The sequence below is a fragment of the Embiotoca jacksoni genome, unplaced genomic scaffold, assembly GCF_022577435.1.
Source record: "Embiotoca jacksoni isolate LCO1_2020_lvr unplaced genomic scaffold, fEmbJac1.0.p SCAF_57, whole genome shotgun sequence".
Classification (NCBI taxonomy): domain Eukaryota; kingdom Metazoa; phylum Chordata; class Actinopteri; family Embiotocidae; genus Embiotoca; species Embiotoca jacksoni.
In genome coordinates, this window is record NW_027185411.1 from 123,187 (window position 1) to 139,247 (window position 16,061).

At 41.1% G+C, this 16,061-nt stretch overlaps 1 protein-coding gene across 1 annotated transcript in view; it reads right to left on the reverse strand.

Annotated features, from left to right (window-relative positions):
• Window positions 1–16,061, reverse strand: part of sntg2 (syntrophin, gamma 2) — a 79,411-nt gene that overhangs the window by 20,838 nt on the left and 42,512 nt on the right. Inside the window, exons 10-12 of the mRNA XM_069173019.1 lie at window positions 10,335–10,464; window positions 5,741–5,779; window positions 4,039–4,155 (exon numbers count right to left, since the gene is read on the reverse strand). Coding sequence (XP_069029120.1) covers window positions 4,039–4,155; window positions 5,741–5,779; window positions 10,335–10,464 — 286 coding nt within the window. The remainder of the gene's footprint in view (window positions 1–4,038; window positions 4,156–5,740; window positions 5,780–10,334; window positions 10,465–16,061) is intronic.

The window sequence follows — 16,061 nt, forward strand, 5'->3', positions numbered from 1 at the left end:
AATCCAACAGAATTTTGGATGTTCAGTACAGATTATTAATAACTAATGTCTTTATAGAAAATGCAGGCATCACCCACAGTGTTGCTAAAAAAAAAAATCTCTTAGTGGTAGTTGTGTCTTCGCTGTAGTGACACCTCGAGCAGAGTGAAAGACTGCCTGCAAACACTGCAGGCCTGTTTGATGGTATCAACAAGCTCGGCCTGAGAATATGCTGAAACAAGACCCGACTCGGGTCCCTGACATTCGAACAAACGGCCGGAGTGACCGTCTCCAATCTCACCGGACACCATCGGCGTTATGAGGGAATTCAAAATGTGGTGATCGGACAGCGGTGTAATATCCACTGTGGGTCGAGCTGGATTCTTGAGCAGACTAGAGGAGGCAGAACTAAAACTAAAATGTATTGGTCTCCAACAGACCCATAATCCATGATCGAGGAGCTGTGATGTAAGACACTTTTTATCTCTATGTCACTAAATGCAGATCAAAGTATTTAAAAATCTCTCTAACTGTAAAATCAATTGTGAAATTAAGCAGTCAGATTTTCAGGTCAACCAAACACCAGATCAATGAACTGCAATGGGACACTAAATCCACAATCATGCACTGGTGCACACAACTTTAAACCTGACAGCTCAGAAGATCTATACAATCACCACAATGTCTACCTGGACACCGAGAGATTCAGTATCTATCATCAAAGTGAAATATGGTCATAGTCTCCCCTTTGTTCTTTAGTTACGGTGCCGAATAATAGACAGAAAAGAATAATAATCACTTTATTGTATTAGATATTTGTGTGAAATGTCAAAATTAATGTATGAATTATTGAGTTATGGCCAAAATGTGTTTTGTGAGGTCACAGTTACCTTTGACCACTAAATTGTAATCAGTTAAGTCCAAGTGAATGCCAGAGCCAAATATCGATAGAATGGGAATGAGTGTTAAGATGGACGTGAGATCATTTTGGCCTTGACCTCTGACCACCAAAATATATTCGCTTCATCCTTGACTCCACGTGAATGTTTGTTCCAAATTTAAAGACATTTCCTCCAGGCCTTCCCCAGATATCGTGCTTATAAGCATTGGTCAGTGTGGGGTGTCAGCAAACTTGGACCAACAAAATCGAATCAGTTCATCCTTCGCACCAAGTCAATCTCTTTACTAAGTTTGAAAAAATTCCCTCAAAATGTTTGCGATATCGTGTTCACAAGAACAGCACGGACGAACGGACAACCCAAAAACATAACGCCTCTGGCTTTGGCTATCACTGGCGCAGTCGTAAAAAGGTAGAAAGTGTCATGCAAAGGTTTGGGCACCAGAAGAAATTTGCACTCTCAGATAACTTTTACCAAGGTCTGAAACCTTAACTATCTTGTTATGGCTTCAGCTTGTTCACAATCATCTACACAAAAGGCCAAATTTCAAAACTTTTCTGAAATATCCTGACTCCTCAAACCCCGTGTTAACATTCAGCAGACATGGGCTCCTCTAAACGAATCCAAGTGTTTTCTGGTGTCCATTTCCTCAGTAATTAAGAAATGGCAGCTAAAGGGAACAACAGAGATTAATTTGAGGTCTGGAGGACATGAAAACTCACCACAAAATTCAGCGTCAGACATTGGCAAAGGAAAATCTGAACAAGCCTGATGTATTTTGGAAACAAGTCCTGTGCACTGATGAAGTTAAAATCAATTTTTTTGTTGTTGTTGTTTTTTTGTCTGCAGTGGGCAAAGGTATGCTGGGAGACAAAAAGGTGCGAAATTTCATGAAAAGAGAAAGTGCACCTCTCCAACACGGTGGTGGATCGATCATGCCGTTAACTTGTGTTGCAGCCAGTGGCAGAGGAAACATCTCTGATAGAGGACAGAAGGAAAGAAAGGATTCAATTAAACACCAGCAGATTCAGTAACCAAGCACCAAGCTGTCTGTAAAAAAAAAGATGAAGAGAGGGCAGCTTCTATAACAGCATAAGGACCCTAAACACACCTCCAAATCTAATGGACATCCTCAAGAAACACAAGCTGGAGAATTTGCCATGAGCTTCAGTCTCCCATCCTAAACTGTGTAATAACCTCGGAGGAGAAGTGCAAGCAAGACAGACCCAGCATCTCACAGAGTTAGAAGCCTTTTGCATGGAACAATGGTTGAGATTCCCCCAAACAACAATTAAAGGGCTCTGGCTACAAAAAGCATTTACAAGCTACTTGCCAAAGGAGGTGTTACTAACCGACCAATCAGGACGTCCAAACTTTGACTTTGGACCCTTTACATTTCTTGTTATTTTGAAATTGTAATGGATAGAGATAAAAACAAAATTAAAAAAGTAATCTTATTTAAAATATTCAAGAAACTTGAACCTTTATGGTTTTTGGAAATCAGGTCAACTTGCTTAACTATTCACAATAACAGAAATTTGAACCGGGGGTGCTGACGGGTTGCGTGACTCAGGCACCCCTTTGGCATGATATGAATTTAAAATGACCAATGACTAAATGTAGTGTTGGCTTGAGGGGCTTTTAGGAAGGTTTTATCAGTTGCTGTGCTGCACACTTCTCCAGCGTCATGTTGTTCCTTCAAGGGATGGTGAACTTCAAACCTCGAAGGAGGTTGAGGGCGACGTCAGTTCATTAATAACTTAATCTTGCTGGATTTATTGCCTTCCCAGTTTCACATCGAGTGTAGTTGTCACTTCATTGTTCACTTCACCCATCTCTCTACTGCTCTGCTCAAGCGGCAACCAGCAGTGACGTCACCTGTTGGTTTGTGAGCGGCCATCATGATGCCTTGAGTTTGGCCGGTGCCACAGGCCTGTCAATCAAACAGACACACCCCCAAAAACATGATTTTATTTAGTTTATTTTCTAATTAATGAGGGATTATTTTCAGATGGACCGCCAGAAAACTAATAAGAAGGAGTGACTTTAGCTAACAACTCTGAGGTAACTCGTGGAGACATTTTATTGACATAGAATTTGATTAGACTAGTTTTAATGGGAGTCTATGGAGACTTTTTGGAGCCAACCTCCAGTGGCACTTGGTGGTATTGCAGCTTAAGGCACTTCTGTATCGGCCTCATTTCTCAGACTGTGTGGGTGTGGCGTGGATGAAGCCCCGCCCCTTACAAAGCATACAGAGAGCAGAAGCGAGAAGAGAAAGTAGTGCCTCTATGTCAATGACAGCAAAAGTGAAGAACAGACTTTCACACTGAGCTGAAATGAAATGGGTGCACAGAAATGAGGTAAATAATATCAGGAAAATATTTGTGGCTGGATCAGCACCATCGGTCGGCCGAATGCCAGCACTTATTTTATTATTTTCAAATTAAAAGCCCTTTAATGTTTCATAATCAGTCCAGATATAAACTGAGTTGGACCAGAAGGCAATCAGATGGAAAACACTGGAACATATAAACCTGTTATTTTTTTCCTGGTTTAGAAAGTGTGGTGTTGGTATGGAATAAATACCAGCAGTTTCAAGGCCAACATTGCACTGCACCAGAGGCCATACATGCGGACAAATCAATTATCATCCAATTGTAAAAAAGGGAATTAACCACGTGTAGTCAGCGGCACAGCCTTTGTCATTGTCAACTAACAGTCAGCCGTGATCACAACAAATATAAATTCATCAGCAGTCACTGCACGGCTGTCTTCTTTTATTCAATTATAACTGAGGCACACTGTATTTGACGTACGCTGCCAACTTGTTTCAAAAGCACAGAACACGCAGCACAGAGAGGGACAATCACAGATCAGTGAGCAGCAGAACAAAATGATCACGACTCTCACATACAAGAACAAAATCTAAAAGGGCCCTCAACAATTATTACACTGTGCTGAGATCGGAGTAGAATTTAATCATCTGGATCTGAATTGTGAGTGTAAAGCCATCAGATAAACATGCTTCAGATTTTGGACAAAACCATTTCAAATGAGCTTAATATTACACCCTTTTATATGTTTTAAATGGCTTTCTAAAGATCTGAACGACAAGTGAAAAGCATATTGAATAGGAAAATGATGAAAGACTAATTACCGGGGGACTTCTGAAGATATAAAAATATGGTCCTCTCAGTGCCAGGAACTTGAATGCTGAAGTTCGACAGGTGGCGCTGCTTTCGGGGCTTTCACACGCCCAGCCCACGTGAACAATCTGCAGAGAAGACATTTATAGTTTCATTATTTCAATGTGAAAAATATACACAATGAAAATGTTGCTCCTGCTCAGTCAAAAGGCCACAAGAGTAAAACATGCACCGCTGAAGTAAATGAATAAAAGCAGAGAAAACAGTGACGCTGCTCAGGAGTGATGCATTTAAAAAGACAGTCTTTGTAAAGTGGTGCTGCAGTCTCAGCCGCACTGCAACAATTTACCTTTGATCTACACTAGATTGACTCGGTATGTTTCTCTGCTCTCATCCCATCTGAGGAAAAGCACAGAAAGATCCCGAGTGGCGCACAGTGCTGCCCTGCTTCCTTCTGTTACACTCTCATATCCTGTCATTAACTAGGTCCATCGATTTCTATGTACTGGTCTCCACTCCTTCCTGACAAAACCGTCACACTTATGAATTCTGCTGCTTTTCTTAAAATGAGGATGATTCGTTCCAAAATTGTTCCAAATCACTGAAAAATGTCATTCAATTGGCTTATTCACTGTGGAAATGCTACAACATGCAGAGCTGGAACATTCCTTGCAAAGGACAATAGTCTGAACTGGGATCTCCACCCACTAGACATGTAGAGAGACACGTGACCTTTTAACATGTAAGTTCTACGATACTTTAACAATCTGCACATTGATAGTCACCAGATAGTGTCAACAAAAACCTCAAAAAAACAAATTAAAAGTTCAGAGTCTGACCATCTAATGAACTACTCCATCAGGGCAGATCCAAAAGGAGCCTTTAGATGAATAGCAACCAAACAGAAACCAGCAGTGATGTCATCGTTGGTTTATGAACGGCAGTTATGAATCCTCCAGCTCAGATTCTGTCCGTCACCATCTTGCTAGTTCGGAGGAGGAAGTGACCATATTTGGACAAGCTGGGGGAGGAGCCAGCAGTGGATCTGACCAATCTGATTGGAAACCTGACGAAACTACATCCCGCCCACCGATAGCTGTAACCTGACTGCACCACAGGCCTGTCAATCAAACAGACACGCCCCCAAAAACAGGTCTTCTTGAATCTTCTTTTCTAATGAATGAGGGATTATTTTCAGATGGACCTCCAGAAAACTAATAAGAAGGAGTGACTTTAGCTAACAACACCGAGATAACTGATGGACACATTTTATTCACTTTGGATTTGATGAGAGAAGTTGAATGGGAGTCTATGGAGCCGGAGGCTTTTTGGAGCCGACCTCTAGTGGCACTCGCTGGTATTGCAGTTTAAGGCGATTCTGCATCGGCATCATTTCTTTTTTATTTTTTTAATCATGTTTGGTGTAAAGTGTAGAATACCAACAACATCCAGAGATGTTGTCGAGAGCCGTACCCTGCACTTAATACCTGCAGCTTTCAGACTACTGGTGCCGAGTGGTTAGACAGGGTATCATTAAAGCACAACCTTTCAGTTTGATTCTGGCCCCTGTCACTGTTTTCGGTTCTGTGTCTCTACTATGACTGTTTACTAAAGGTGTGCAGTGAGAGGTGATTTAATGGGGCTGCTGCACCGTGGTTATTCCAAAAAATATATGTTGGGTTGGCTTGTCGAGTTCGGCCGGTGTCAGCATACCTGATCATCCGAGGAGCAGTATTTGTTGACTATCTTTATCTATGAGGGAAACAGAAATAAAATAGTGAGATCTATATAAATAAAAAAAAAAATTAAAAAAAAATATTACAGATTTTAATGCTTAAAGACATTCTGATCCTCTTAACAGCTGTGAATGAAGTTGTTGAGCGAGTACCAACACAAACGTGATCGCACTTTATTGATACACATTTCTGCTTAGTTCAGGTGTACTTACCACTTTACTTCGACACAACTCATTAGATACAGCAAAGCAATAAACAGTCTCATCTGTATATAACATTTTGTGCAAAATACACATCAAATGGACATTTAATTCTACATTCTACATTGGCGTACACGAAGCCAATCAGTTCCACTGTGAAAGAAATTCCTACTCTGCATTCCTTCTGATCGCAAACAGAAGATTGTATTATATAGCCATTAAAAAAAAAAAAAATAAGATAAATAGGAGTTTATGACACGCTGCATACGTGAGATGGTTTGATATGCACATGGTCTACTGTAGCACACATGTACAATAAAATACTTTGATAAATACAAATTAGCAACACGTTTTGCATTAATGACTTTGACAATATTTTATCCCTGTAACACCATTTGTATTATATTTGCCGCATGAGTTTCTGAGTCCTCTACATCATCAATATGATAAATACTTTGCTGAAAAAACCTGTTGGATACATTCTGACCTCTTGTAGATTATTAGTTCAGGTCATCTTTATAGTTTCAGAAAAGTTGAGCCAAGAGTAACATTTATATTGTTATTGATTTAAGGGAAATTACTTAATATTTTGCAGCCTACAGTTGAGTAAAATCGCTTGAAAATGTTTGCATCAAATTTGATACAGTAGATATTATAAGGTAATTTCTCTGCAAATCCATGTCAATTGTTATTGTATCGCATTTTATGATGCAATCTGCATTATACCTACAACGATGTCAAATACACGAAAAAATACCCCAAAAAAGTAGTGTTAAACATGTAATCAGCATTATTACAGATGGCAATTAAAGTGACATGGAGCAGTTAGGGGAATGTGAGGATGATGATGAGGAGGAGGAGGAGGAATGGACTCAAAATGTAATGCTTACTGCAGGAAACTCAGGTAGTGATAAGGAAGACTTGAGCGATAAAAGTGAAGTGCTTTTCTCAGCAGTTCTGTCAAGCAGAGAAAAAGAGAAAAATCCAAAATGTCCCAGACCGCTATTAATTTATATATGTGACACTGGACACATTAAACGCCCTGCTCCCCTTCCTGTTTGGAAAAACAGCAAAAAAACATCAACAAAAACTTCTGAATTTTCCAAATCCAATTAGTTTGTCTTTCTAAAATTAACATAATTTTTTTGTACTTTGTCAAAAACACTATTTTCAAAAACATTTACAATTTTTTTTTTTAAACTAGAATTTTTAGCTATTTATTTGAGGTGTCAGGCTTTACAGGGTTAACGCATTCAGCCCCAAAGTGCTTTGAGTGATCGTGTATGCAAAACATTCACAATGAGTAGCAGCAGTGTACGTGTGTGTGTGTGTGTGTGTGTGTGTGTGTGTGTGTGTGAGTAGGAGGTTAGAGCCCTTCACACAAAATGAGTTGTTTACGTCGGTGGGAGGAGAGAAGAGTCGTTCGATAGTCTGATGGCCTGCGGATTAAAAACGGTTTTCTGAGTTGTGGGATTCTTGATTTCACACTGCGAGTCTCCCTGAAGGTACGAGTGCAAAGAGGCTGTGATGAGGGTGCGTCGAGTCCCCGATAATATCGAGTGCTCTCCCGATGACTCTCCATGTGGTGTGGAGGATGTCCTGAAGTGATGGTTGTTGCAGTTGTGACACCGGCTGAAGAGCGTTGAGGTCCAGTTCAGTTCCCCAAACAGACTGCGATGCTCTCGATCGTACCCCTCTACAAGTTTCCCAGAGCGTGGGTTGGCGTGCCGAAGTTTCTCGGAGAACACAAACATGGATGAGATTGTGTGATGACCAGCGATGTGTTGAGACCACGTGAGATTCTCGCTGACGTGAATACCGAAGAAGTTGGAGGTGGGATTTGCGGCTCTCTTCACTTCCTCGGGTCAAGAATCACCTCCGTAATGCGGTTGGTGTTTCAGGACAGATTGTTGTCTTGTCTGCCATCTCACCTCTTGTACTCTCCCTCATTGATCATCAATCCGATGACAGTATCATCTGCAAATGTGATGATACTGATGTTGTTCTGGGAGGCCACACGGAGAGACTGTAGAGCAGTCCTCGGTCTCCAAGTGTGAGAGGACCGTGTAGATGACAGTCTTGACGGCATCTTCTGTAGACCTGTTCTGCTGGGAAGTGAACCGCAGACGTGTCCGGTACGTTCATATGTAGGTCATGAACATCCATTCGAGGCACTTCATCACAAATGGAGTCCGTGAGACACGTCGCTGGCCTCTCCTCGGGAAGGGAGTCGATGGTCTGAAAGCAGGTTGATTACGACTGTGAAGACATCGGCCAGGTCTGATGATTAAAGAGTGCACAGCCTGGCATGCGGTCTGGGCCGGCCGCTTTCCAGGGATTTATCCTTCTCAGAGTCTGACTCGCTTCCGCTGAAGAAACAGTGAACCTGTATTCTTCCCCCGACGCCGCTGTGAGGTCCTCACGGTAGACGGAGCGTGTTTGTAGCTGCTCCGCTGACTCAGGCCTGTCGGTTCTCCGTGAAAATGAAAGCACGATAGCCTGTAATTCCCCACTGTGCTGTGATCCTGGTCCTTAAAGCTTGTGCTCGAGTGAGCAAACACTCGAGGTAAAGGCTCTAGCCTTTAGCTTAGCATGTAGCCCACCTCTCTTGTTGCATCTTCGCTTCCATCACTCCTTCCTCTGGTTGCACTGCTCCCTCATCAGGGATGCGGGCAGCCTTCGATGATTGGGGGCACGTCCAAGTCAGACTACAAGGGGGTTTGAAAGTGTGCTTTTCTGTTCTACGTTACAATTGCATTCGAGATGTACGTTTATAATAACCATAAGGACAAAAATGACTTGCAAGCAGTGCAGATTTTGGAAGGAAAATGCAGAGATGCTTGTTATGATGGGTGCGATACTGGTGATCAGCTCAAGTAATAAAATGTGTTTAACCGAATACGATTAAACTATTGGGATTAGCAACGTAAATGCAAACAGCACATGAACTGGCAGCATTTAATAAACTGGGAAAGTGTGTTTCATAAACTAAAATGAATGTCTCTCTTATTTACTAAAAAAAGTAACCATGTCATTTTCTTACTAGTGATCTCAGAATAAGTAAAGAAACAAAATGACTAAATGCATCAGAGTCAACAGCAGGACAAAAGGAAGTCATGTCTGGTTCGATCCCAGACGGTTCCACATACAAATGCAATCTGCGGCAGAGTTACACGGCGACCGAAGAACACCAGAGTTAAAGTCAGTGGATGAAGACAGAGATCAAATAAAGATCAGCAGGAGAAGATATATGTTCAGAAAACGTTTGTAAAACACACCGGAAGAGACGTCCGTTTCAAAATGTGCACCGTTTTTCTGGAACATCACGCAGCCAGAAAAATGTTGCAAAACAGTGAAACGTGTTCGCAGTGAACGCACACCTGGCGTGTCAGCATTTCCCTCTCTGCGAGCTGGTTGTTCCACATCAGCTGCATTCAGCAGCTTCATCGCCACCTGAAATCTGTGTATTGTTGAACACCAACAAGCTGCCAGATCCTTTTTTAATTCTCTCTAACCGAACATCAAACGGCATCAAATCATCCAGCAACACGCCAGATGACACTCATCCACGAGAAAAACTGGCGAGGGAAACCGAGGGTGTCGCTCAGTCTATTTAGAGGTTGTAGGTCATTAAAACAAAAGTTCCGCTCTCTCCCAAAGCGGGCAGACAATTACATCCTGATTGGACATTTAGCAATCACACTCCACGTCTGTAATTAGGCGAAGCAGGCATGAATTAATCACACTTTAAAAAAAAAAAAAGGCAGCTGTGCGATCGACGAGCGCGCAGCGTTCAGTACGTCTGCATCCTCGCCGATCAAAAACGCTGCGCGTCATCGGTGTGAGAATCAAAGTGAAATAGGAGGAAATGAGAGAGAAGAGCACATGCAGAATGAGTACTTGGTACTCATTAATTAGGTATAAAAGAGTTTCTTTTTTTTTATTGTGAGCAGAAGGGGAGAAACCTCTGTCAATGAGTCAATGAGCACTCGTCAGGAAGGGTCCGTTAAAACCATGTTAAGTGTGTGGGAAGATTCATACAACGACTGTGGGCAAAACATATTCCAGCGTAAGTTTCAATGACTTCGGTATTAAAATGGTGTTATCAGCTTTAAACGATTAAAAGTGGATAACAATTCACTGAAATCTGGTAATTCCTAAACTGCAAACCTGCACATTTAGATTACTTAAAACAACCACGTCCATTTAGTGATTATATAACGTAGTGGATTCTATAGGAAGAATTAAAAATATAACACAACTCTACTTGATTAAAAAAAAAAAAAAAACAGGTTTTCTTTTCACTTTCATTTTTAACAAAGACTCCGAGGAAGATGGAGCCGAGCCTCTAATGTTCAGAGATGGACTTACATTCTCCTGTGTCAAGTCATTGATATTTGTAGATATTGCTTGGAGCCAGTCAGTGCTTTCTGCTGCAGTGCAAAATTGAAGAATATTGGTGCTGGCTCCATCCAAGGCAAAGACTTCAAAACAGTTGGACCTGGAGGAGCATAAAAGTTGAAGATTAGACAGAAACAGAGCAGAATATTGAAGGTGATGTTGTAGAAAGTTAAGGTGGAGCGGTTTGTTACAAGTTGTAATCACCGAAACGTGAAGCTTCAGTTCCCCCGTTATATAAAGCAGAGCATCTCTCATGAGGGGGGAGTGACACCAAATTATAAAAATATCTTTGCTACATATAACCAGGGAGAGGCACATCCCAGATCCTAAATGTCAGTTACCGATGTTCAAATCAAATCATTTTACAGTATAAAAGCTCAGCTAATGGCTGCAAAGGAAAAGAAACATGGACAGGCGGGCATGAATACGAGACATACGGGGAATAAACGGGTACACTTTTGAGCAGAAAGTTTGATTAGAGAATTGATAAAAAGGCATTTCATAAGAAAAATGGATTGAATCTAATATTTGAAAGCTCAAAAGTCCCTCTGTAGAAGCAGTGTTTGGTTTGTCCAGAACCGCCCACTTCAGCCCACCACGCCATTTGACAAGCTTGTGCTTATTCTCCTCATGTGCTCTGAAGTCCTCAGCGTAATGACTACCAACTCTAATTTTTGTGCAGCTAAAAGAGTACATGTGATCCGTTTTAAGGAAACGTACAGCACAGTGCTGTTAGGCTTCCCCAATAAAGTAATTCAATTCCATTGGTCTACGACTTAATCCAAGAAGAGTGATTGTGTTGTCTTCCTCCTGCTGATGCTCATGATGTTAGTGGCTCCTACGTCACAGACTTCAGGCTGCCAGTCAAGATGAGAGATCGAAGCAGTGGCACACTGACAAGAGAAAATGTAGAAAAAAGAAGGAAAAAAAAAAGGAAAAACTCCTGTTTGTGTACTATTATGCAGATTAAAGAGTGTTTTAGGTTATTCTGAAAAGTTCTTTTAGATTTGGCCCATGGCGATCCCTCCAGATACATTTTTGGCCCTTCATATGAATTCATTCGGGGCCCCTTAAAGGTTTGTCCCTTCTGGGCAGCTGTAGAAACACGGCAGTGCAACACGCTGTGGGAGAGGACGCGCTCCTGATGTAGGGATGATGCGCTCATACCAAGGTAACAAAAACACAAATCTTAGTTTCAGGTAATTTAACATAATTGTGAATATTATATTCCATTTCTGCCAATAATCCCCCGTCACCGGTTCTCTAATTGAGGATGTAAGAATAGTATCGACCATCCATCTCAAGCTAATTTAGAAGATAAATGTTGAGCTATTCCTTTAATTCATTTTTCACTAAAGATTAAAGCAGCGAAATATTTGCATACAGTGTAAGATATATATCTATAACTCAACCTGACCAAAGCACAAACAAATCTATGAAAAAGTAGATTTTAAAAAATGAAGAGAAGTGAAGCGAGCGCACTGCATGTCAAAATGAAACCCGCTGCAGCCTCTCATCACAAACCCCTTACAGGAAGAGACGAGGTTATTAATAGGACAAAGTTGTTGCATATTTCACATGGAGATCCGTGAGGTTAAGCACATTGCTTTAAAAATACAATTAACTTCTCTGTTGATGGGATGCTGATGAGGTCATCTGAGCGGGATCACACTCATCAGCAGAGTCGATACTTTCCCACATTTAATTCCAGTGCATTTGCACGCTGCTGATACTTTCAGCCTTTTGAGATAGTTGTCAAGAAAACACCACTTAACGTACGAGACGCCCCGAAGTGGAGACGCGTGGAACCATGGAGGAAAAAAAAAATTAATAAAAAAAACCCCTCTGAAGGTTGGAGAAGTGTTGAGCAGCAGCGAGGAGACGTAGCGAAGGAATACGTGAGGCGAAGGCTGATAAACATGGAAACAACAGAAGGCTTCCAGAGCACAGTATGAAGAGGGAAATCTGCTCCGACAGCTCCTAAACCAAACACTTCCTCCTTGCTCAGATGCAGCAGGTCCTCGAGGTTAGATGTTAGAAAGTCAGCATTCCTAACGAATCCTCTGGTGAGTGGGACTTTTACACTGTATCTGCAATACGCTTGTTAAAATCGTATGTTCCGCTGCCTGTGTATTGACCCGCTGACTCTCCAGGGGGGAACTGACTGGACTTAAGTGTCGTTTTTTGTTTTTTTATTTCACAAAGGGCGAACATTGTTTGCCAGCGTGTGCCTGATCCAAATGAGTTGTGTGCTTTGATTTGTAAAACTTGAAAGCGTCACAAATAGATGATCAGAGTGCACTTGTTTTGCAAACCTGCAAAGCATCTGTACTTGTCTGTCAGCGAGTAATGCAGGGATAAAGTGAGCAACACAGACTCTACAGTTTCAGTTAGATCCTTTTCAGTTGATGCAAAACCTCCGAGGCCGACGGAGGAAATGCAGAAAAAAAAAAAGGATGAATGAAGAGCTCCCAAAGCAGAGATTAATCAAAGGAGTGGACAGCTGGCAGATCAATGTCAGGAGAACACAACCCCGTCAGGAGGAGCTGCTGCAGCCCCTCCACCGTCACCGAGCAGAAACCCTCACAGATAAGATGATCTGGGGACACTCAGACTCTTTCATACATCTGCACAAATTATTGTGCCTCTCCTGCTGACGAGGCAGTAAGAAATCCACGGAGACAGAGAACGGACGTCAACACGCAGGATAATACATGAAGGAGAATACAGGGAGAAATGTTTCTGAGGGGAAATCAGCCATTAGTCTCCGTGTAGTACGAATGCCAATGAGAGGGAAAATGTGTCACGGCTCTTGATTAGTGAAGCGGGGGAAAGGGCAGGCTTTGGGGCATTTCGTTTTCAGCATAATGAATGAGATAAAAAAAAAAAAAAAAAAAACATGTTTGCTTTGGATCTCCTACGAAGAAACGCATAGATGTAACTTCAACTCCATGACAGCAATCAAACACACGGCTGCAATGAAAACAGCTCAGAGTGTGATATCATGTTCTTTTATTAAAAGTGACCATCCTTTTTCATTCAATTAAACCACCGTTTTTATGCTTCTTGTTTCCTGCATTTTTCTGCGATATTGATTTGTGTAAGTAGGTTTTGTTTTCTTTGGTATTTATTGCAATTTCCTCTAATTGCTAGTCTCAGTCTTGAATCCGAGCTGCATGAAAGCTGTAGACTTATTGGATAACACCCACGACCGCCCTCATCGCGGTCCGTGGGGTAATCTGATGTTTTATGTAGCTGCTGAGTTTCAACAAAGTCAGCTTCCCACTTGTAAAATGAAATGGGAACACGAGTGGATGAAGATGCTGGTCAGCTGGAACGTGTCCCTGGATGGAGCTGAACTAACGCTGTCAGCAGAACGACCGTTCAAGGCAGCACATTTCTGTTTACTTTGGGTCCGACTTGAAAACAAACATTTGAAATAATTCATCTTAAAAAAAAAGAAAGAAAAAAAAAAGGAAATGGAATAATACACACATGACAGGTATCTAAGGTAATCAAGAGCCTGCCCAGTGGTAAGGTGTGTAATACTGGGGGAAGAATACCGGGCAACGTTTTCCTCAGGTTCCACTAAAGAACAACCGTCATCATAAGCAGTCGGGTTTTAAAGGTCTTGGAGGTCATTGCTCTCAAACGTTGGAAGCTCTCCGACCGCCACCGATGAGTTAATTGCCGTTTCTTTGTTTTAAATGAAGCAATCCTATATTATTGAAGCAAAAGATCTGTGATCTTTGATTTTTTTTTCTGGAAGCCCAAAACAATTGAACATTATCCAAAACTTAGAAGATGACCTTCGTCAGCATTTCTGTTTGGAGCTAAAGCCAAATAAACAACAACAACAACAAAATCTGAAGAAAGAGGATCCTGAACAGAGCTGAATATGAGTGAGGGCAGTTGTTCCTACATAATTGCATGTTCAGATATTCTTTATAAATGAAAATATAGTGATTACTTCAGCAGATTGTTGTGTTCTGGCTTGTTTGTTGCTCAGTTAGTGACTCAAGCTGGTCACACACGTATATAAATAAATCTAGAAATGAAAAAATCATTTTTGTTTTGGTTTGTGTGTAATTTTGGGTATTGACATGTTCCTATCCACACAAATACCAAACCATTTGAATACTTTTAAATAAATGCACGCATCAAAACCTAAATAAATATTCATATTCTACGTACAGATTTTTAAATTCAACTTCACGGGTCTAAAAATCTCCACTTTTGAAAAGCTATCCGTGTACACACACATCTCCAAATATGACACTGGTTTGTATTAATTTACAGATTAAATATTAAAAACTTACACAAATCACCTGATGTGCAGATCAGCTTGCATTTTCATGTTTTTAGAATCCAAAGACAAAAAAAAAATGAGTGATGCGTTTAATTGATATCTTTTCTTTTTAAATTGAATTCGTGAGTTATTTCAAATAGTGAATAATGTTTTCCAAAATAGAGCAGCAGTTAGGACACAAATACCTAATATGGACTCTATAGAGCCTATGAAGGTAAATATATATGGTTTAAATATGTTAGTGCTCGGAGGACATGCTCTGCTGGTAAAACAGTCCCAGAGTTGTGTTTCTCCGAGGACCTTCTGCCTGGTAGTCTGAGATACATTCAGCCTAAAGTAAAGCAGATCTCACTTTTCATTTGTCCATCAGGTAATACACATCTGTGACCATTTGAATAAAATGTCTCTCCATAATCTTGTCAGTGGGGGTTTCTGAACGCTCTGCTTTCACGGAGGAAATATATTCACGACGAGTGAAAATGCTGATCGGTTCTTCCAACATCTTTACTGCACCAACAAACCGGGGAGGAAATTCAAATAAATCAGATAGTAAAAAAAATTATGACAAATGATGAGCTCAAACAAAGAAGTCTGAAAAATGGTGTCAGAGAAAACTGCTGAGCGAGAGGAACGAGAATGAGAGACAGGAAGTGACCTGCCTGCAGACGTCTGGCTGAGCAGTCATTTCACTGAAGTAACTAAATGTTGTTAAACTGTCAAACAGCTGACACGCCCTTTTTCACTGCCAGCATACTGCTGTATTTGGTATAATATTTAAGTCACCTATCTTTTAGATTATATACGGATGAATGGATGGATATCTGCCCAATTCATTACATTGTTTTCAATAAAACTCAAAGTGGCTGCATGTTTTCCATCTCTGAGTCCACTAATTGTCTCAGTAATGTGATAAACACAAGCTTATGTGATGACAGTATTCTCGCTCATTAAACATCGGTGTGAATAAACTGTTGCACAAGTTAAAGCAGCGCTCGGCGGCGCTGAAGTGAGTCCTTTCACAGGACGGACCGCTCCCCGGTTTTTTTCGGTCTGCATCTCCGGTACCTTCAAAGGAGAATTGCTCCGGGCAGACGAGGATGTTTGAGACCAGCCGTCCAGATAATTAAATGAGGAAGTTGCCTTAAAGGTTTGCGCAGTGTTGAGATACACCGAGGTCACATCCCTGAAACTCTTAGAACTATTACAAAGTGGGTCTTATTGTGAAGCTTAGTGTTGACTGCAGATGAAGATTCGTAAGATACGTTTTGTCAGCAGATCAGTTTTAATCTTGGAAAGAAACAAGACGACAAACGAGTGTTTGTAGCGTGAAATTAAATTATGAATGCAAATATTTTTGAGTGACTTCTTCATCAACATCACACGAGTTT